Source organism: Apodemus sylvaticus, chromosome 3 (genome assembly GCF_947179515.1).
Source record: "Apodemus sylvaticus chromosome 3, mApoSyl1.1, whole genome shotgun sequence".
NCBI classification, from domain to species: Eukaryota; Metazoa; Chordata; class Mammalia; order Rodentia; family Muridae; genus Apodemus; species Apodemus sylvaticus.
This window is the reverse complement of record NC_067474.1, coordinates 102,107,367-102,130,628: the sequence shown is the minus strand read 5'-3', so window position 1 is coordinate 102,130,628 and position 23,262 is coordinate 102,107,367. Positions and strand designations below refer to the sequence as shown.

Here is a 23,262-nt window from a genome sequence, read left to right as displayed (position 1 = left end):
CCTTGATATATGACCAGATACACTTTATCTGATAATTGAGAAAGCAGTGAGTAGGCTTCAACTCACCTGTAAGTGCAAAGAGTTTAAGATGTGCTGGTCTGTACAAGTGCATGTGTGTGTGCGAGTGTGTGTGTGTGTGTGTGTGTGTAAGAGAGAGATGGGTGTTAAGTACACACAATCACTCTCTTCCTGATGCCTTCCTCACAGTGCCTCACACTGGCCTTCAAGCTCAATCGTTTCAACAGATATTGGTCAGATCATTCAGGTGGACTGCCTCTCTAACTAAGATGATACTGTGCCCTGCTCTACAACAGTGGGTATTGGTCACTGCAACTCAGGAAGAGCAGACACAGAGAACTGGATATGGGCATTTTTACTCTCTCAGTCCTGAAGCTTGACAAACTTGGCAGTGTCCAGCTTACAGTGTTACTGTACACAGATATGTCTTCATGGACAGCTGTGTGATGCTCCCTGACTCTAAGGTCCTTTCTGGGTGAACTGGGTATGGAGTGAAACAAGTCTGTTTATGTGTGCAGGAATGACAGCTCAGTATTTTGGCACCTACTGCATTCTCCGGTTTCAGTCCTTCCATTTCTGTGACTTGATTCCCAAATTTTCTTTAATAAAAACAAGTTATTGAATTAAAGTTGTGAAATACAATATGACATTACATGTTTTCTGAGCAGGGCGCTATCTGGAGCTATTTCATAACATTTTTATTATTTAACCATGAAAGTGGTGAAAATTGCACTAAAAGTAACCAAAAAAGAAACAACACAGGGAGTCAAATCTGAAACATGTTTAGCAGTCACACCAATATCCATTTATCCAATAAATATAATCCCCAGCAAAGACTTCTTCAATTACCAGATCTGCAACTCACCATGATATCACTTGGTGTTCTGGGAAGACACAGATTACCAATAAATGTCCTTATCACATATAATTTTATTACCGAATTCTCTCCTCCCATTGAAGAACCAGGCACAGCAACACTCATATGAGCATGTTCGTCACTCAAAGAGACAAAAACATCTTTCTCCTGACCATGGAGTCAAAGGGCAGAACAAAACATCAAGGAGGAATTGTTGTAATTGACAGCTTACTCTTAAAAGGAGCTGATGAAGTTGTAGCATTTCCTTGGCAGTTCTACATACAGATACACATTGTATTCCTCTGTTCAAGTGTCCTTCAAAATTCAAAGAGAGTGGGGGGTCAATAGCCCCTGAAATGTTGAGCCATGCCCCTGTAAACCACAGATCTTGGTGTCCCAATAGAAGTATAAACTAAGTTAATCTGCATCAATTAAGATTGACCATGCATGGAACACAGATTCACATTGCACCATGTAGATGTGCCATTGTGGAGTAGGTTACCTGAACTCTTGAGGTCACAGATCAAAAGACAGTCATAATTCAGTGCATTGACTGAACTCACTGTTGCTGGCCTCAGCAGGCAGAGCAGCAGATGAAGAATCTCTTCTGTGGGTTCACATGCTATTTTACAGCATTCCTAGTGCAGGGATGGTTGCCTCAGTTTCACAATGCATTATCTATTGATCAAAATGACGTGAGTTTGGCTGGGAATCCCTACTAAGGGGACTGCACACAGACCTCTCCTTCTCCAGAGAACTTCAGTTATAGGAGGCCAGAGAGAAAGGACACACAGACTTCCTATTTAGACTTAACTGTCCATTGCTCAGAACACATGACCTGTGGACTAGACAGGATTTTCTGTCCTAAGATGAGTTGGAAGGGAATGGACCCTTCCAGACTGAAGTCAGTTCTTCTGCGGATGGGTGTGTTTTAGTGTGGAGGAAACTTTGCCAGGGAACAATTTTGTAAAGAAATTGCCACCTTGGATTTTCTTTGTTGTTTGAAGGCCAGACCAGTAGGTGGCTCTCGTCTCCTCTAAATTTTCTTCATAATTGAACATTTGGTTTCCTTTTCCTTTCTTCCTTCCCTTCTTTTTTCTTTCCTTCTTTCTCCTTTCTTCCACTCTTCTATCCTTCCTCTTTTTTGGTTTCTAGTACTTCTTTCTCTTTCTTTTTTCTGTCTTTTACCTTTTTTTGTTTTTCCTTTTCTTTGTTGAAACAGAAAGCATTAGGTCATTAGAAGAATGTTGTCTAAGGTCTAAAATTAAGAGGAAATTCTTATACATGAGAGTTTCATTCAAACCTTGAACTCCTTCATTCTGGTTTCAAGGGTGGTTATATATTTTAAGAAAAAAAACTCCAATCATCACTCAAAATGTAATAGACAGCAGCTGTATGGTGAGCAGGACTGGGTAATGAGGGGAGAATGAGGAGCACACACTGGGGCATCCTGCATCAGGGAGGCGGGAAACAAGGACAGTGACAGTAAAAGGTGGGTGTGGGACAGCAGGGAGGTACTGTGAGTCTATCAAAAAGAATGCTGTATGTTCACACATATGCCCATAATTACATATAGTCTGTTCTGCTATTATACATTATTCATACTCTATAATATATGCATTTATCTGTAATTCCACATTTAGTTTCATTCTAAGACACTGATGTCTATATAATATATTTGTCAGCCATCAATACTTATTGAATACTGAATTTAGTGATTCATCTTCCATGCTCAGTGTACCTAATGGCAGAGATGTTCTGTTAATTGTGACTGACAGCAAGGGCTTTCAGTGCTTCAGCTGTCTGTACTTTCCATTTACTCTTTCTTCTTTCCTGAGGTATTGGTATGATGGTCGACATCTCCAATTCTGTTCTATTTCTCTTCTCTACTTTCCTAGAAAGTAAACTCTAGTGTTGGTTTGTGGCACTGAACCAAATATATGATCTCATTGAAAATGAAAGATGAAAAAGGAACTGAGATGCCATCTAAATGATAAAGTAGTAGCAAAAAAATTAGCTACTAAGACAAAAAGGACAATAACTATGTTGTTGCATAGATATTGCTATGATAATGCTAAGAAAGTGACTATATTTTCAGGTAATCTTCAGTGTTAATGCAATACAAATAAAACTTTCAGTAATATTTCTCTCAGAAGTATCATGCTTATGATATATGTGAAGCCACGAAGATAACAAAGAACAAAAGCAGTACTGTGTTCATACTGTCACAGTACCTGATTTGAAATTAGAGCTAACATCTAAGAGAGGATTTGTGCACTGGTCATTGCTTACTGCAGAACCCCCTTGCAGTCCATATCAATGAACAGAGAGACTCACAGCTAGTCAATAAGCAGAAAGCAAAGGTCTCATTTCCTGGCCTTGGGGATCATTAAAGAAAAGGACTAGAAGAATTGGAAGAGCCAGAGGCAGTGGATGCCTGCAGCAAAGTCACATTCTCAGACACAACAGAGTAGTTAATCATGTGGACTGAGAGTGGCTACGACTGTGTGAACAAGACCAAGCCAGACAAAATATCAGCTTGAAAAATGGAGGCAATTCCACTTCCACATGAGAACTATGTCGCTGATGGCAATGAGAGAAGGAGATTCAGGTATCCTCAGGGATGGGGCCCCTGAGAGTGGCTACCCATGCTCAGAGAGATGGTGCTATACCATGCACAACTAGAAGTTCAAAGAACCAGCTTGCAACCCCACCAGCAGTGGAGGAGTGTTCCTCTTTCTCCACACCCTTTCCAGCACTTGTTTTCTCCTGGCATTTTGATCTTAACCATTCTGAGTGGTGTGTGGTGAAATCTCAGGGTTGTTTTGATTTGCATTTCCCTGATGACTAAGGATGGTGAACATTTCTTTAGGTGCGTCTCAGACATTCCATATTCCTCAGGTGAAAATTCTTTGTTTATCTCTGTACCCCATTTTTTAAGGGGAATATTTGGCTCTCTGGAGTCTACCTGCTTGAGTTCTTTGTATATCTTGGTTATAAGCCCTCTCTGTTGGAAGTCAGTCTGGCAGTTCCTCAGAAAACTGGGAATGATACTTCCAGAGGACCCCACTATACCACTCCTGGGCATATACCCAGAGGACTCCCCAGTATGTAACAAGGATAGATGCTCCACTATGTTCATAGCAGCCCTATTTATAATAGTCAGATGCTGGAAAGAACACAGATGTCCCTCGACGGAGGAATGGATACAGAGAAGGTGGTATTTATACACAATGGAGTACTATTCAGCCATTAAAAAATGAATTCGTGAAATTCTTAGACAAATAGATGGAACAGGAGAAGATCATCCTAAGAGAGGTAACCCAGTCTCAATAGAACACTCATGGTATGCACTCACTGATAAATGGATATTAGCCTAGAAGCTAATTCCCTGAGCGGGAATCAAACCCAGGCCATGGCAGTGAGAGGGCCACAAAATGTAAGACCCCCAAAGACCAAGGGTGCTGCAGAACCCTACGTCCCGGAAGGCGACACCCAAATCACTCACAAGAAATGGTCTCGATGCAATAACATGAGGGATCTTTTTTTCCAGAATTCTGGGTACTACAACTGTACACCCGGCAGGGTTAGAAGACTGTGCGCACAAGTGCCGAATTGCGAATTGCAAGAGCTTTTATAAGTTTTCGACAAAGCCCGCGAATCACAAACCAATCATCTCTTGGCATGGAGAGTCTGCGAAATATGAGCCAATCAGTTTAAATTATCGGAGCCCATGCTCAGTGGACCAATTAGTTTCCTATTTTCTTGAATGTCCATAGCTGTGTGAACTCCTGCACAGGGGTAATGGTGTAAGCAATTTACAGAAGCAAGATAAGCTTAGCCCACTTCCAGTTACCTTACGGGGCCAGGATCACCTATTCAATGCCTTTCTGCTAGCTCTAAACAACATGGAGGGCTCTGGAATGTGAACTTTTTCCTAGTTTCTAACAAAGCGAGATAGCATTTTAAACTTCTGACTTCTTGGGGTCATTAGAGTTAGGCTGTATTATTTTCAATCCTTTCAAGATGAGGAGCAGGAGGAGAAGGAGGAGAAGGAGGAAGAGGAGTAGGAGAGGGAGAAACAGTATCAGACAAAGAAGTAGAAAAAGGGAAGAGGAAAGGTCCAGGAAATAGAAAAGGAACAGTGGTATTTCAAAGGGTTGATTTTAAAATCATTTTACTTTCCTGCTGGGATTTATTCCCAGGACTGGTTTATAAGGCTATTATGAATTGGGTTAACTCCCAGGTTCTACTTGTCTTGCTTTTCTGTACTATATAGGCAGGCTAGTCATTCTTCTTGATGTGTTTTGTGTTACTGTACATGGTCTCCCTCCTATTTATACCTCAAAACAATTAAACTCATTAATGATAAGAGTAGATGATAGGTATATGAGACCAGAAAATCAGATCCTAAATTAATCCATGCACTATTTGGTCAAGGTGGACGAAGAAATCTGACAGGAGAAAGATTCTCTGGCTTTCTACTGTACAGTATACTGTCTGTGCATCCAAAAGAATACAGAATAGTATAGAGAAGAAGATGAAAATATTTAGGGTTTGTCTGAGTACTGTACAGAGTATGTGTCTATCTTCTCTGATATTTGGAAAACTGTTCATTCGTACAAGATTTATAGTGAAGGCTCTAATGTTCAAAATATTGGATAATGTTAAAGAGATACCAAATTAACTAATCAAAAGTATCTTATAAAGCAAATTTATTTGAATACAAAATAATTTAACTGAAAATGATAATTTGCTACATTAAAAGATATGACTGAAATATCTAACATAAATGCCTTAAAGTATTAACAGCACAATAAATAGATAAATAAATAGATAAGTAAATAAATAAATAAATAAATAAATAAGAGCAAATGGTGCAGATACAAACATGGTTTTCCATAATAAAAATAATTTATGAATATTACTGAAACATATAGGGAGGTTGATTGTATTCTAACTGAAAGCAATGAGAGTTTTAAAGGAAAGCTTATACTGTGAGATGCAGTGTTCTATTCCAGGGGATGTCCTCTCCACTTTGTCTCAGGACTCACTCCTGCTCCTCACTCAGTCTTGCCTGCAACTTGGATGAGGCTAACCAGACATCTGCTCTGACTACCTCCCAGGCACAGGGGCTGTGTTTCTTCTTTCTCAGGTACACAGTGATCCTTTCAAAGTATTTCTTCATAATCATCCTGGGGTTTTCCTGGGTCAGGGGAGGTTCCTGCATCCCCAACTGCTGCACACAGTCTTTGAAGACATTGAGCTGCCGGTAGAGGTCATTGCAGAATGCATCTAGGAGGATTGCTTTCCAAACAGCAGATGACTCCTTTGATCTGAAGAGGTTCAAGATCTTCTGGGCAAGATCTCGCAGGACAGGGATGACTTGAGCCTTCTGGATCTGCTGGGCATCCAACTTCTCCAAGGAGAATCCAAAGTCCTTCCTGTCCTTCAGGCAGGAGACAGGGGAGGGTGTTCTCTTTTGTTCCAGAAGAGTCAAGTTCTGGAGGTTAAAAATCTGGGACAGGTCACATCCTAGAGAGCAGGTTGACCAGTAGGTCATCACTATCAGGATCATGAGGAAAGGACAGAACCTGGCCATTGTGAGTCTTGCAGATGCTGATGGCTCTCTGGGCTGTGTTTGAGTCTTTTCTTCTAGGTTGTCTGACAAGCCTGCTGTGTGCATCTATCTTAAATAGGGGCAAACACAAGTTTCCCCTTTCTGAATTCCCTCCCCTTGCTCCCCAATTCTCTTTTCACTTTCTTTACCTCACTCTCTGCTGTGTCTGGGCATTTTTTTCTCAAGAGTTTGGGTTCCATCATTGCTTTCTCTTTCAATGTTGCCCTCAGAAAGTTACTCTACAAGGTTTCTCTTTAATTACACTTAAATTGTCATTAATCACTATTCCACAGAACTACAGTTTCTGTTAGAAATTTACACATCTATTACAAACACAAAATCTTCTGGTATTGTGTTTAAAGTCATTGTAATTCATTTTACAATCATTTTTATTTTACTTATATCTTTTTTCACTGGATGTTTTTAGCCCCTTTGTCAAATAACAAGTGACCATAGGTGTTTGGGTTCATTTTTGGGTCTTCAATTCTATTTCATTGATCTTCCTGCCTGTCTGCATACCAATAACAAACAGTTTATTACTACTGCTCTGTAGTAGAGCTTGAGGTCAGGGATGGTGATTCCCCCAGAAGATCTTCTGTTGGGCAGAATAGTTTTTGCTGTCCTGGGTATTTTGTTATTCCAGATGAATATGAGAATTGCTCTTTCTGTATCTATGAAGAATTGATATGGGATTTTGATGGGGATTGCATTGAATCTGTAGATTGCTTTTGGCAAGATGGCCATTTTTACTACATTGATTCTACCAATCCATGAACATGGGAGATCTTTCCACCTTCTGAGACTTTCTTCAATTTCTTTCTTCAGAGATTTAAAGTTCTTATCATATAGATCTTTCCCTTGCTTCATTAGGGTCACACCTAGGTATGACATATTATTTGGGACTATTATGAAAGGTGTCATTTCCCTAATTTCTTTCTCCTCTTGTTTATCCTTTGACTAGAGGAAGGCTGCTGATTTTCTTGAGTTAATTTTCTATCCAGCCACTTTGCTGAAGTTGTTTATCAGCTTTAGGAGCTCTCTGGTGGAAGTCCTAGGTTTGCTTAAGTATACTATCATATCATCTGAAAATAGTGATATTTTGACTTATTCCTTTCCAATTTGTATACCTTTGACCTCCTTTTGCTGCCTGCTTGCTCTGGCTAGGACTTCCTAGTACTATATTGAGTAGATAGGGAGAGAGTGGGCAGATTTGTCTGGTCCCCAACTTTAGTGGGATTGCTTCAATTTTCTCTCCATTTAACTTGATGTTGGCTACTAGTTTGCAGTATATTGCTTTCACTATGTTTAGGTATGGGCCTTGGATTCCTGATCTCTCCAAGAGTTTTATCATGAAGGGATGCTGGATTTTGCCAAAAGTCATTACAGCATCTATTGAAATGACCATGTGTTTTTTTTCCTTTAGTTTGTTTATGCAGTGGTTTACATTGACAGATTTCTATATATTGAACCATCCCTGCATCCCTGGGATGAAGCTTACCTGATTGTGCTGAATTATAGTTTTGATGCATTCTTGGATTCAGTTGAACAAGATTTTGTTCAATATTTTTGCATCAATGTATTCCTGCTGTGGTCCAATCTGTTTGGCGTTCTGTAGGCTTCTTTTATGTTCATAGGCAACTCTCTCTTTAGGTTAGGGAAGTTTTCTTCCATAATTTTGTTGAAGATATTAGCTGGTCCTTTCAGTTGTAAATCTTCACTCTCATCTATACCTATAATCCTTAGGTTTGGTCTTCTCATTGTGTCCTGGATGTTTTGGGTTACAAGCTTTTTGCAATTTGCATTTTCTTTGACTGTTGAGTCAATGTTTTTTATGGAATCTTCAGCATCTGAGATACTTTCTTCTATCTCTTGTTCTTGTATTCTGTTGTTGATGCTTGTGTCTATGACTCCTGAATTCTTTCCAAGGTTTTCTATGTTCAGAGATGTTTCACTTTGTGACTTCTTTATTGATTCTATTTCCAGTTTTAGATCCTGGATAGTTTTGCTGAGTCCCTTCACTTGTTTGTTTGTTCTTTCCTGAAATTCTTTAAGGAATTTTTGTGATTCGTCTTTAAGGGCTTCTACCAGTTGACCCATGTTCTCCTGTGTTCCTTTCAGGGATTTTTATGATTCCTCATTAAGGGCTTCTACATGTTGACCCATGTTCTCCTATAATTCCCTATTGGATTTTTGTATTGCCTCTTTATGTGCTTCTACCTGTTGACCCATGCTCTCCTGTATTTCTTTAAGGGAATTATTTATGTCCTTCTTGAAGTCCTCCATCAACCATGTGAGATATGATTTTAAAATTGTCTCTTGCTTTTCTGATGTGATGGAGTATGCAGGATTTGCTGTTGCAGGAGAACTGGGTTCTGATGGTGCCATGTTGCCTGGGTTACTGTTGGTAATGGTCTTGCATTTGCCTTTGGCCATCTTGTTATCTCAGGTGTTAGCTGGTCTTGCTGTCTCTATCTTTACTCTCCTGCTGGCCGTTGTTTCTGTACTCCTGGGATTCCTTTTCTCACCAATGTCCTGTTAACAGCTGGTTCTCCAGAAGTCAGGTGACGGGGTCTTTCCTGTGGCAGACTTAGCAAGGGTCAAATGCCCTGCAGGCTGCTATTTCTCAAATGTTCTGCTGCTGCCAGATTTCAAATGCTCTGCTGATTCTGGTTCTCGAATGTGCTGCTTCTACCAGTTCAAATGCACCTACTGGTGCCAGTTCTCGAATGATCTACTCCTGCCAGTTCCTGAATGCTGTGCTCCTGCCTGTTCTCTAGAGAGTATCAGGAAGTATGCTCTTCCCCATGTTAGAACATACAAAGGTCATATAACCTGCTCCTGCCAGTTCTTCAGAGAGTATCTGGATCTTCCCCATGTCAGATGTGGCACAGGTCAACCACATCAGGTGGATCGGGCAGTGGTGATTAACCAGCCCCTGCCAGTTCTCTAGAGAGTATCAGAAAGTGGGATCATCCTTGTGACAGAAGTGGCACAGATCTCTGAGAGCAAGACTCCCTCTAAGCACAGGACTCACTGCAGGTCAGATGCTCCCTTGCATGGCCAGATAGCTGTAGAGCTGTCCCGCATCTACATGTAGAAGGAACCCAGGTGGACTGTGTCCTGATTGATCTTTCTCTCTGTTTTTCCCTCCTTACCTGGCTGAGCTGGCTGCTTGGTTACAGGAGCCAAGATGGTGGTGACCTCAGACCTCAGGGCTCCCTCTAACCAAGGGACTCCCTGCCGGTAAGATGCTCCCTTGCAGGATACATGCCCAAACCAATAAAAGACTTTCTTAACTCAGGGAAGACCGAGCAGAGGAAGGACTCCTAGGTGGAGACTGGAAGCCCTGTGCACTTGCTTGTGAGAATGCAAAATCAGCCAGTCTCCACAGGAAACAGTACAGAAGAACCCAGCATTTGCTGGGGAAACCAAACGCGGGCATTTTGAAGTCTGCAATGCGGCCACACCCTCACTCCACAGTCACTAAGCTTAACCTCTGGCTACTGAGAACTTGTGCATACTGGGCACAGCCCAGTATCTTTGTTTTATAAATCTCTGTACTTTATGAAATTCTGTATCCGTATTTTTAACTCCCCATGCATTTTTAAACTTTGGGAACTTGCCACTTTATTATTGTTCTGTGCTTAAGTAAGCACTGAAAACTCTATATTACCTGTTATTGCTCTGTGTTTCAATAAGCGCTAAAACTTAACTAGTTATGCTTAAATAACCCCGGGGGAAACAACTCTATTTCTCTTATTATTTGTGTTTAAATAAGGGCCAATATCTGTTGGTTATCACATGCTGCTTAGCAGCAAGGAATTAAGTAAAAGAATTTGTGACTAGACCTCCTTTCTTTGGCAAGTAAGTCAGGAGCCTCTCATAGTCCAGGCAAGAGGCTCAAAAAGAAAGTTAGCTCTTTTTGAGCTGGAGAGTAAAAAGAAAACAAAGAAGTCACTCAGATAACACACAGGTGACCGCCCCCCATACACACACTCACTGAGTGAATAAGTAATTGGCTGTACAACCTTTTTTGCTTCTTTCAGCTTCCTATAGCTTTTCAACAAAATGTTCTCTATGGATGGAAGAATCATCTCATAGGTAAAATGTCACAAAATTGGGGAGTTACAGAAGGTATCAGTAACAAGTTCGAAGGAGTGTTGCATACTCTAAGATCATTATAAATTAAAAGCAATACTTTTTACATGGCCTTGCATTATAGTGCACACCTTTGGCTTCATCCTTGAACCTGAATGTTTTTCTTTGAACACAAATTTGTCCCAAGCTTGTTATGCTTTTTAGTGTAATTATGAAAGCTCATTGTGTTTCTTATTATGCAGTCACTACTTACTATTATGAGTGGGCACATTCTATTCCTGATTCTAACTTTATTACATCTTTCTAGAAAAACAAAACAAAACAAAACAAAAGAAAACCTAAAACCATTTCTTAAAATGGTCTTACTATTTAGCAGAGGATGACCTTTTTGGACATCAGTGAGAAGGAAGGCCATTGTTTGTTCCTCTCTGGGCTTGATGACTAGGGGAATACCAGGTCAGGAAAGTGGGAGGAGGGTTTGGTGAGCAGGAAGAAGGGGGATGGGATAGGGGTTTTCAGAGGGGAAAAGGGGAAGTGGGGTAACATTTAAAATGTAAATAAAGCAAATATGTAATGAAAAAAATTAAAAAAGGTTCTTCCTGAAGTTATTTGAATCAAATCAGGAATTTTATAAAATCACTAATTTATCTAAACAATCTTAATTCATGAAAATTCATCTTTATGTTGATCTGCATGAAATTTACCAAATAGAATGGTTTGATGCCCAGGAATTGTTAGAGTGTTTAATAGTGATGGGGCAGTCATGTATATAGCAAGAAGCAATAGTGAGATGATGTCTTTCAGAGCCTTGCCTCTCAGAGCTCACCCATAATAAAGCATTCAAAAAAACAGTGGGCCATCTCCAGGAAAGTAATCCACTAGCATTTGCCTGTCCTACACAAATCCTGACAGAGTCTGACCCAAAGATGGTGCTTCTTCTAAAATCCCATGGCACTTATTCAGTAGCTATCACATTTACTAGCACTAGCTATAGAATCTCATCCTCAGCCCTCCATCTTGGACCTAACTGCACAGGAGTGCACTTACAAGCATGACTTCAGAACTCATCCTGGAAGTCATATCCCCCTTGGTTTAGGATTCATAAATGATACAAGACTATGACTTTTAGCTGTAGAGTTCATGTGAAGGATTTTTGTTTTCAGTTGAACACATAGTACATGAGGACCTGAGTAAGGGAAGTCAGAGACTGGTAAGTCTAGGGATGAATTCACCAAAAAAGAAAAAGTCACAATTTTACAGAAGAAATATATACTGCCTTCGTTCTGTACACTGTGCTGGTTGCATATACTGAAGATTACTGTGTACTGGAGAAATGTAAAAATTTAGATTTTACCATCAATGAATGAGAAGCAGGAGATGTGTATATCTAATCATGTAAACACTAAGCATTGACATACACATCCACAATAGTTTGCACAATGACCTTGTATCTAACTTTTATACTGCAGAGTTTTAGTTTAAATCATTGATAGTATTAAAGATCCACCCTGTGTACAGTCACCAAACCTAGACCCTATTATGGATGCCAAGAAGGGCTTGCTGAAAGGAGCCTGATATAGCTGTCTTCTGAGATGATCTGACATAGCCTGACAAAGTCAGAGGCAGCCAACCATTGGACTGAGCACTGGGTTCCCAATGAAGAAGTTAGAGAAAGGACCCTAGGAGCTGAAGGGATTTGCAACCCCATAGGAAGAACAACAATGTTAACCAACCAGACACACCAGAACTCCCAGGGACTAAACCACCAACCAAGGAATACACATGGATGGACCCATGGATCCAGCCACATATGTAGCAGAGGATGGCCTTGTAAGGCATCAATGGGAGGAGAGGTCCTTGGTCCTGTGAAGGCTTGATGCCCCAACATAGAAGAATTCAAGTTTGGGGAGGTGGAATTGGGTGGGTTTGTGGTGAATGAACCTCAAAGGAGCAGGGAGAGGGAGTATGGGATAGGGATTTGTTGGGTGGGGCAGGAAAGGGGATAACATTTGAAATGTAAATAAAGAAAATATCCAATAAAAAAACATTGATAGTATTTGAAAAGATGTAAAGAATGAAAAAGTCAAAACAGATTTGTTTGAAAATAATTTATAGAACATAGAAAATTAACTGGATATATATGTAATTGTTATACCAAAAAAATGTAAATCTGCATCAAATTAAAGCAGAAAATAAATTATATACTAAATAAATAAACAAATCTGAATGGCTGGAGAACAAATGCCTTTAGAGGTTTACAAAGCATTGCTCACGACTGCAGAAGCATCTAGGCAACTTGATTGAATTCATGTCAAAATGACTGATACTTTTGAGACTGTAGAATCCAGACAGTGAAGTACAGTTCCCTAGTCCAGGAGAGTCCTCTCCATTTTTTCTCAGGACTCACTCCTGCTCCTCACTAAGACCTCCCTGCAACTTGGCTAAGGAAGAGAGGGCCCTACAGACTTCTGCTCTGACCACCTCTCAGGCACAGGGGCTGTGTTTCTCTTCTCTTAGGTATACATTGATCCTGTGGAAGCATTTCCTCACAGCCAGCAGGGAGTCTTCATGGGTCTGGGATGTTCCTGTCCCCCACCCCGACCTGCTGCATCACACAGGCTTTGAGGTCATTGAGTTGCTGGTGGAGGTCATTGCAGAATTAGTCTAGGAGGGTTGCATTCCAAGCAGCAGATGAGTCCTTTGATGTGAAGATGTTCTGGACCTCATGGGTCAGCACAAACAGGACAGGGATGGCTTGAGCCTTAAGGATCTGCTGGGCATCCAACTTCTCCAAGGGGAATCCAAAGTCCTTCCTGTCCTTCAGGCAGGAGAGAGGAGAATCTGTTGCAATAGAGAACCAAGGCCAGTACAGGAGCCCTCATCACAACAATCACAACATTGCAGGCTTGTGTATGCACACAATCTCAATCTCTCTCTCTCTACCTCCATTCCTCCCTTCTGCCCTTTCTCTCTGTTTATCTTTTTCTCTTTCACACAGACACATAAGCACACAATCCCACTTTCACATGCTCACTCATTTGTGACAAAAGTACCTCATATGTGCTGTGGACCTCTGTACACATTTTTTTGACATACTGAATTCTTTTCAGCTTAAGATTTCTTCTCTGTGTTTATAGCACCATTTTCCTGATTTTCTCGCATTGCTTGGAATATTGTTCTGATTTTGTTTTATTTGTACTAGGTCTCTTAGCTATCTGTGTACTATCACTTTCAAATCTTATTCAAGCAGTTCAGCACTTTGCTTTTACTCTCAGAAATTTACTACACTATTGCACATTCCTGACTCCAAAGCACGTGACAAAAAAAGTCCTGGTTGATTTATAATGCCAACAGACCAGTATTCACACCACAGTCTTTGCTTGGAGATCCTCATTTTTTTCTTGCATTTTTTCTCTGTGTAATTTCACAGAGATGAAAATGAAGCAGGACTACTCATAATGTTTTGTTTCCATCTCAATGAACTGAAGAATCAGAAACTCTGTCTTACTTATTTGAGTTCCTGAAGAAAACAGCACAATCTCCCTTTTTTATAAGTTAAATATCAGTGTCATTATTTGTCACCTATTTTTTGTGAATATCACTGTGATTTGTACCTTTTTAGACACAAATACTGTAAATTTTGGAGACTTACATAACAATTAAAATAGGCAATAGGAGAGATAGCTGACTCAGGAAAGTTCTCATAGTAAATAAAAAAAATAGCTGACTGGTTTCTCAGAAATCACATAAAGCATTGTGGAGGAGAACTGACACTAGGCACTAGGGGGAGACATGTACCTGGAATAGTGTACTAGTCAGTGATTTCCAATGTTCTTGAATTTATAGAATCTCTCTCTCTCTCTCTCTCTCTCTCTCTCTCTCTCTCTCTCTCTCTCTCTCTCTCTCTCACACACACACACACACACACACACACAGACACACACACACACATTCACACACATATTTATATGAAATATACATGCACATGTGTATTACATGTGTGATATTAGCATGGCTTACAGGATGATGTCCAAACAACTCAGAAAATGTCTGCGTATGAGTGTAAATTCAAAGAATCCAGTAATTCTTCACTAGGATAGATTTCCTAGCTTTTATTCACTATGTGCCAGATTCTAATAACATTAGGCTCTAATATCAGTGAAGGAACAGATTGCTAGCAAGGAAAAAGCACACAGACAAACAGCAAAAGCATCTTTCCTTCATGTGTTTACATAGACTTCCAGCAGAAGGCCTGGCTCATCATAGAGCGGATCCTTTATACCTCAAAGATCCAAGTTAAAATTGTATATTCCCATTTTGTAGGTCCTGATTAGAAGTGGATTTTCTCTTTCCAAGTTAAGCAAATCCAAATCACAGGTGTGTGCCTACCTTTTGGACTACCAGCTAATCCCACATTTAGTCAAGTTGATATCCAAGAACAGCCATCACAAGCTCACAGGCCAATCAGTCTGGCAGCAATGGTAAACCCTCTCTGAAGTGAGAGATCCTGTCAAAGAAAATCAGGTAAAACCTTGACATTGATTAACATCTTGTCCCACTGTATGCAAATGTGAACACATAGCTTGTGTGTGCAATAGGGATTTTATAATCTAAATCCTGTAACAACTATATGTTGCAGTTCATTAAAATTAACTATTATTCACAAAATGAGTACAAGGTCTATAGCAATACTGGAAAATAAAAGAATGGGTGCAGGTGTCACCAGCCTTGAACTCACAATGTATTACAGATCTATGATGCTAAAAAGAGCATAGGATTGGAATATAAAGAGATGGTAGACTTAGGGATTAGAATACATAACCCAGTCACAATTCTTTACACTTACTGAAATCTCATTTTTAAGAAAAGATACAAAAGTACACACTGGAAATAAGAGACCATCTTCAGCAAACGGTATTCTTCTCAATAGATGTTTGCCTCTAAAAGAATGAAAAGTGATCCAATTCTTCATCCTGTTAAAAAACTGAATTCCTTGTAACAAGGACCTTGATATATGACCAGATACACTTTATCTGATAATTAAGAAAGCAGTGAGTAGGCTTCAACTCACCTGTAAGTGCAAAGAGTTTAAGATGTGCTAGTCTGTACAAGTGCATGTGTGTGTGCGAGTGTGTGTGTGTGTGTGTGTGCGCGAGTGTGTGTGTGTGTGTGTGTGTGTGTGTAAGAGAGAGATGGGTGTTAAGTACACACAATCACTCTCTTCCTGATGCCTTCCTCACAGTGCCTCACACTGGCCTTCCAGCTCAATCATTTCACACAGATGTTGGTCAGATCATTCAGGTGGACTGCCTCTCTAACTAAGATGATACTGTGCCCTGCTCTACAACAGTGGGTATTGGTCACTGCAACTCAGGAAGAGCAGACACAGAGAACTGGATATGGGCATTTTTACTCTCTCAGTCCTGAAGCTTGACAAACTTGGCAGTGTCCAGATTACAGTGTTACTGTACACAGATATGTCTTCATGGACAGCTGTGTGATGCTCCCTGACTCTAAGGTCCTTTCTGGGTGAACTGGGTGTGCATTGAATCAAGTCTGTTTATGTGTGCAGGAATGACAGCTCAGTATTTTGGCACCTACTGCATTCTCCTGTTTCAGTCCTTCCATTTCTGTGACTTGATTCCCAAATTTTCTTTAATAAAAACAAGTTATTGAATTAAAGTTGTGAAATACAATATGACATTACATGCTTTCTGAGCAGGGCGCTATCTGGAGCTATTTCATAACATTTTTATTATTAACCATGACAGTGGTGAAAATTGCACTAAAAGTAACCAAATAGAAACAACACAGGGAGTCAAATCTGAAACATGTTTAGCAGTCACACCAATATCCATTTATCCAATAAATATAATCCCCAGCAAAGACTTCTTCAATTACCAGATCTGCAACTCACCATGATATCACTTGGTGTTCTGGGAAGACACAGATTACCAATAAATGTCCTTATCACATATAATTTTATTACCGAATTCTCTCCTCCCATTGAAGAACCAGGGATAGCAACAATCATATGAGCATGTTCGTCACTCAGAGAGACAAAAACATCTTTCTCCTGACCATGGAGTCAAAGGGCAGAACAAAACATCAAGGAGGAATTGTTGTAATTGACAGCTTACTCTTAAAAGGAGCTGATGAAGTTGTAGCATTTCCTTGGCAGTTCTACATACAGATACACATTGTATTCCTCTGTTCAAGTGTCCTTCAAAATTCAAAGAGAGTGAGGGGTCAATAGCCCCTGAAATGTTGAGCCATGCCCCTGTAAACCACAGATCTTGGTGTCCCAATAGAAGTATAAACTAAGTTAATCTGCATCAATTAAGATTGACCATGCATGGAACACAGATTCACATTGCACCATGTAGATGTGCCATTGTGGAGTAGGTTACCTGAACTCTTGAGGTCACAGATCAAAAGACAGTCATAATTCAGTGCATTGACTGAACTCACTGTTGCTGGCCTCAGCAGGCAGAGCAGCAGATGAAGAATCTCTTCTGTGGGTTCACATGCTATTTTACAGCATTCCTAGTGCAGGGATGGTTGCCTCAGTTTCACAATGCATTATCTATTGATCAAAATGATGTGAGTTTGGCTGGGAATCCCTACTAAGGGGACTGCACACAGACCTCTCCTTCTCCAGAGAACTTCAGTTATAGGAGGCCAGAGAGAAAGGACACACAGACTTCCTATTTAGACTTAACTGTCCATTGCTCAGAACACATGACCTGTGGACCAGACAGGATTTTCTGTCCTAAGATGAGTTGGAAGGGAATGGACCCTTCCAGACTGAAGTCAGTTCTTCTGCGGATGGGTGTGTTTTAGTGTGGAGGAAACTTTGCCAGGGAACAATTTTGTAAAGAAATTGCCACCTTGGATTTTCTTTGTTGTTTGAAGGCCAGACCAGTAGGTGGCTCTCGTCTCCTCTAAATTTTCTTCATAATTGAACATTTGGTTTCCTTTTCCTTTCTTCCTTCCCTTCTTTTTTCTTTCCTTCTTTCTCCTTTCTTCCACTCTTCTATCCTTCCTCTTTTTTGGTTTCTAGTACTTCTTTCTCTTTCTTTTTTCTGTCTTTTACCTTTTTTTGTTTTTCCTTTTCTTTGTTGAAACAGAAAGCATTAGGTCATTAGAAGAATGTTGTCTAAGGTCTAAAATTAAGAGGAAATTCTTATACATGAGAGTTTCATTCAAACCTTGAACTCCTTCATTCTGGTTTCAAGGGTGGTTATATATTTTAAGAAAAAAACTCCAGTCATCACTCAAAATGTAATAGACAGCAGCTGTATGGTGAGCAGGACTGGGTAATGAGGGGAGAATGACGAGCACACACTGGGGCATCCTGCATCAGGGAGGCGGGAAACAAGGACAGTGACAGTGAAAGGTGGGTGTGGGACAGCAGGGAGGTACTGTGAGTCTATCAAAAAGAATGCTGTATGTTCACACATATGTCCATAATTACATATAGTCTGTTCTGCTATTATACATTATTCATACTCTGTAATATATGCATTTATCTGTAATTCCACATTTAGTTTCAGTCTAAGACACTGATGTCTATATATTTGTCAGCCATCAATACTTATTGAATACTGAATTTAGTGATTCATCTTCCATGCTCAGTGTACCTAATGGCAGAGATGTTCTGTTAATTGTGACTGACAGCAAGGGCTTTCAGTGCTTCAACTGTCTGTACTTTCCATTTCGACATCTCCAATTCTGTTCTATTTCTCTTCTCTACTTTCCTAGAAAGTAAACTCTAGTGTTGGTTTGTGGCACTGAACCAAAAATATGATCTCATTGAAAATGAAAGCTGAAAAAGGAACTGAGATGCCATCTAAATGATAAAGTAGTAGCAAAAAAATTAGCTACTAAGACAAAAAGGACAATAACTATGTTGTTGCATAGATATTGCTATGATAATGCTAAGAAAGTGACTATATTTTCAGATAATCTTCAGTGTTAATGCAATACAAATAAAACTTTCATTAACTTGATACTTTCAAACAGAAGTATCATGCTTATGATATATGTGAAGCCACGAAGATAACAAAGAACAAAAGCAGTACTGTGTTCATACTGTCACAGTACCTGATTTGAAATTAGAGCTAACATCTAAGAGAGGATTTGTGCACTGGCCAATGCTTACTGCAGAACCCCCCTTGCAGTCCATATCAATGAACAGAGCTACTCACAGCTAGTCAATAAGCAGAAAGCAAAGGGCTAATTTCCTGGCCTTGGGGATCATTAAAGAAAAGGACTAGAAGAATTGGAAGAGCCAGAGGCAGTGGATGCCTGCAGCAAAGTCACATTCTCAGACACAACAGAGTAGTTAATCATGTGGACTGAGAGTGGCTACGACTGTGTGAACAAGACCAAGCCAGACAAAATATCAGCTTGGAAAATGGAGGCAATTCCTCTTCCACATGAGAACTATGTCACTGATGGCAGTGAGAGAATGAGATTCAGGTAATCTCAGGGATGGGGCCCCTGAGAGTGTCTACCCATGCTCAGAGAGATGGTGCTATACCATGCACAACTAGAAGTTCAAAGAACCAGCTTGCAACCCCACCAGCAGTGGAGGAGTGTGCCTCTTTCTCCACACCCTTTCCAGCACTTGTTTTCTCCTGGCATTTTGATCTTAACCATTCTGAGTGGTGTGTGGTGAAATCTCAGGGTTGTTTTGATTTGCATTTCCCTGATGACTAAGAATGGTGAACATTTCTTTAGGTGCGTCTCAGACATTCGATATTCCTCAGGTGAAAATTCTTTGTTTATCTCTGTACCCCATTTTTTAAGGGGAATATTTGGCTCTCTGGAATCTACCTGCTTGAGTTCTTTGTATATCTTGGTTATAAGCCCTCTCTGTTGGAAGTCTGTCTGGCAGTTCCTCAGAAAACTGGGAATGATACTTCCAGAGGACCCCACTATACCACTCCTGGGCATATACCCAGAGGACTCCCCAGTATGTAACAAGGACACATGCTCCACTATGTTCATAGCAGCCCTATTTATAATAGTCAGATGCTGGAAAGAACACAGATGTCCCTCGACGGAGGAATGGATACAGAAAAGGTGGTATTTATACACAATGGAGTACTATTCAGCCATTAAAAAAATGAATTCGTGAAATTCTTAGACAAATAGATGGAACAGGAGAAGATCATCCTAAGTGAGGTAACCCAGTCTCAATAGAACACTCATGGTATGCACTCACTGATAAATAGATATTAGCCTAGAAGCTAATTCCCTGAGTGGGAATCGAACCCAGGCCGTGGCAGTGAGAGCGCCACAAAATGTAAGACCCCCAAAGACCAAGGGTGCTGCAGAACCCTACGCCCTGGAAGGCGAAACCCAAATCACTCACAAGAAATGGTCTCAATGCAATAACATGAGGGATCTTTATTGCAGAATTCTGGGTACTACAACTGTACACCCCGCAGGGTTAGAAGACTGTGGGCACAAGTGCTGAATTGCGAAATGGAAGAGCTTTTATAAGTTTTTGACAAAGCCTGCGAATCACAAACCAATCATCTGTTAGCATGGAGAGTCTGTGAAATATGAGCCAATATGTTTAAATAATCGGAGCCCATGCTCAGTGGACCAATTAGTTTCCTATTTTCTTGAATGTCTATAGCTGTGTGAACTCCTGCATAGGGGTAATGGTATAAGCAATTTACAGAAGCAAGATAAGCTTAGCCCACTTCCAGTTACCTTATGGGGCCAGGATCACCTACTCAATGCCTTTCTGCTAGCTCTAAACAACATGGAGGGCTCTGGAATGTGACCTTTTACCTAGTTTCTAACAAAGCGAGATAGCATTTTAAACTTCTGACTTCTTGGGGTCATTAGAGTTAGGCTATATTATTTTCTATCCTTTCAAGAAGAGGAGCAGGAGGAGAAGGAGGAAGAGGATTAGGAGAGGGAAAAACAGTATCAGACAAAGAAGTAGAAAAAGGGAAGAGGAAAGGTCCAGGAAATAGAAAAGGAACAGTGGTATTTCAAAGGGTTGATTTTAAAATCATTTTACTTTCCTGCTGAGATTTATTACCAGGACTGGTTTATAAGGCTATTATGAATTGAGTTAACTCCCAGGTTCTACTTGTCTTGCTTTTCTGTACTATATAGGCAGGCTAGTCATTCTTCTTGATATGTTTTGTGTTACTGTACATGGTCTCCCTCATATTTAGACCTCAAAACAATTAAACTCATTAATGATAAGAGCAGATGATAGGTATATGAGACCAGAAAATCAGATCCTAAATTAATCCATGCACTATTTGGTCAAGGTGGACGAAGAAATCTGACAGGAGAAAGATTCTCTGGCTTTCTACTCTACAATATACTGTCTGTGCATCCAAAAGAATACAGAATACTATAGAGAAGAAGATGAAAATATTTAGGGTTTGTCTGAATACTGTACAGAGTATGTGTCTATCTTCTCTGATATTTGCAAAACTGTTCATTCGTACAATATTTATAGTGAAGGCTCTAATGTTCAAAATATTGGATAATGTTAAAGAGATACCAAATTAACTAATCAAAAGTATCTTATAAAGCAAATTTATTGGAATACAAAATAATTTAACTGAAAATGATAATTTGCTACATTAAAAGATATGACTGAAATATCTAACATAAATGCCTTAAAGTATTAACAGCACAATAAATAGATAAATAAATAGATAAGTAAATAAATAAATAAATGAATAAGAACAAATGGTGCAGATACAAACATGGTTTTCCATAATAAAAATAATTTATGAATGTTACTGAAACATATAGGGAGGTTGATTGTATTCTAACTGAAAGCAATGAGAGTTTTAAAGGAAAGCTTATACTGTGAGACGCAGTGTTCTATTCCAGGGGATGTCCTCTCCACTTTGTCTCAGGACTCACTCCTGCTCCTCACTCAGTCTTGCCAGCAACTTGGATGAGGCTAACAAGACTTCTGCTCTGACCACCTCCCAGGCACAGGGGCTGTGTTTCTTCTTTCTCAGGTACACAGTGATCCTTTCAAAGTATTTCTTCATAGTCATCCTGGGGTTTTCCTGGGTCAGGGGAGGTTCCTGCATCCCCAACTGCTGCACACAGGCTTTGAAGACATTGAGCTGCTCGTAGAGGTTATTGCAGAATGCATCTAGGAGGGTTGCATTCCAAACAGCAGATGACTCCTTTGATGTGAAGAGGTTCAAGATCTACTGGGCAAGATCTCGCAGGACAGGGATGACTTGAGCCTTCTGGATCTGCTGGGCATCCACCTTCTCCAAGGAGAATCCAAAGTCCTTCCTGTCCTTCAGGCAGGAGACAGGGGAGAGTGTTCTCTTTTGTTCCAAAAGAGTCAAGTTCTTGAGATTAAAAATCTGGGACAGGTCACATCCTAGAGAGCAGGTTGACCAGTAGGTCATCACTATCAGGATCATGAGGAAAGGACAGAACCTGGCCATTGTGAGTCTTGCAGATGCTGATGGCTCTCTGGGCTGTGTTTGAGTCTTTTCTTCTAGGTTGTCTGACAAGCCTGCTGTGTGCATCTATCTTAAATAGGGGCAAACACAAGTTTCCCCTTTCTGAATTCCCTCCCCTTGCTCCCCAATTCTCTTTTCACTTTCTTTACCTCACTCTCTGCTGTGTCTGTGCATTTTTTTCTCAAGAGTTTGGGTTCCATCATTGCTTTCTCTTTCAATGTTGCCCTCAGAAAGCTACTCTACAAGGTTTCTCTTTAATTACACTTAAATTGTCATTAATCACTATTCCACAGAACTACAGTTTCTGTTAGAAATTTACACATCTATTGCAAACACAAAATCTTCTGTTATTGTATTTAAAAGTTATTGTAATTCATTTTACAATAATTTTTATTTTATTTATACCATTTACATAAACATTTGTGTTAAAAAGTAAAGTACTGTTCAAAAATGTTGCAAAAGTAGAAGGATTGTTGGGGCCTGGAAGTGATGCTGCACACCTTAATCAAGAAGAGGCAGGTTGATATCTGAGATCAAGGCCAGCCCAGTCTACAGAGCAAGTTTCAGGACAGTCAGGACTACACAGAGAAAATCCTGTCTCTACAAAAACCATACTGATGTAATGGTATTTTTCAATTTTTTACAGGCTAAAAATTAAGTTGTGTTCTTTATGTTAACTTCTCTAATATTAATTTTCATGAAAGATTAAATATGTCATCACTGCATATTAGCTATTTATCCAATGATTGCCATGGCATCCCGAGGGCTGTATGTGAAAAAGCTTTATGTTCAAGCTTGATATGCTGGGTTTGATTTCTGGAACACAGGGATGCAGTAGACAAGCAAGGCCTGTAAGTCGGCCTGTGGCCATCACATTCATAACTAGGCAAGCTTGTGCCTGCATACTCACTCTCTGTGTGCCACTCTGTCTCAGTAGGTGTCTGCCTCTCATTCTCTCTCTCTCTCTCTCTCTCTCTCTCTCTCTCTCTCTCTCTCTCTCTCTCGCTTGTTCAGTCTCTCTCTCTCAAACACACACACACATAAAAAACACAAACACACTCACATATTTAACACACTGACTCAACATGGGTATGAATACAAAGACTCACGCTTATATAAAGATGGACAGAAATATACAAACACACTCACACAATACACACACACACACACACCCATAACACATACTCACA

At 40.1% G+C, this 23,262-nt stretch overlaps 1 protein-coding gene and 1 pseudogene across 1 annotated transcript; both read right to left on the bottom strand.

Annotated features, from left to right (window-relative positions):
* Positions 1 to 5,924: 5,924 nt before the first annotated feature.
* Positions 5,925 to 6,476, bottom strand: LOC127680287 (interferon alpha-12-like). The gene has a single exon (XM_052175798.1). The coding sequence runs from the start codon at positions 6,474 to 6,476 to the stop codon at positions 5,925 to 5,927; it is 552 nt and encodes a 183-aa protein (XP_052031758.1).
* A 15,026-nt stretch (positions 6,477 to 21,502) lies between these two features.
* Positions 21,503 to 22,054, bottom strand: LOC127679973 (interferon alpha-12-like; annotated as a pseudogene).
* Between the last annotated feature and the right edge of the window lie 1,208 nt (positions 22,055 to 23,262).

Coding starts and splice junctions, on each gene's coding strand:
- LOC127680287 (XM_052175798.1), bottom strand. CDS start 6,476: ATGGCCAGGTTCTGTCCTTTCCTCATGATCCTGATAGTGATGACCTAC.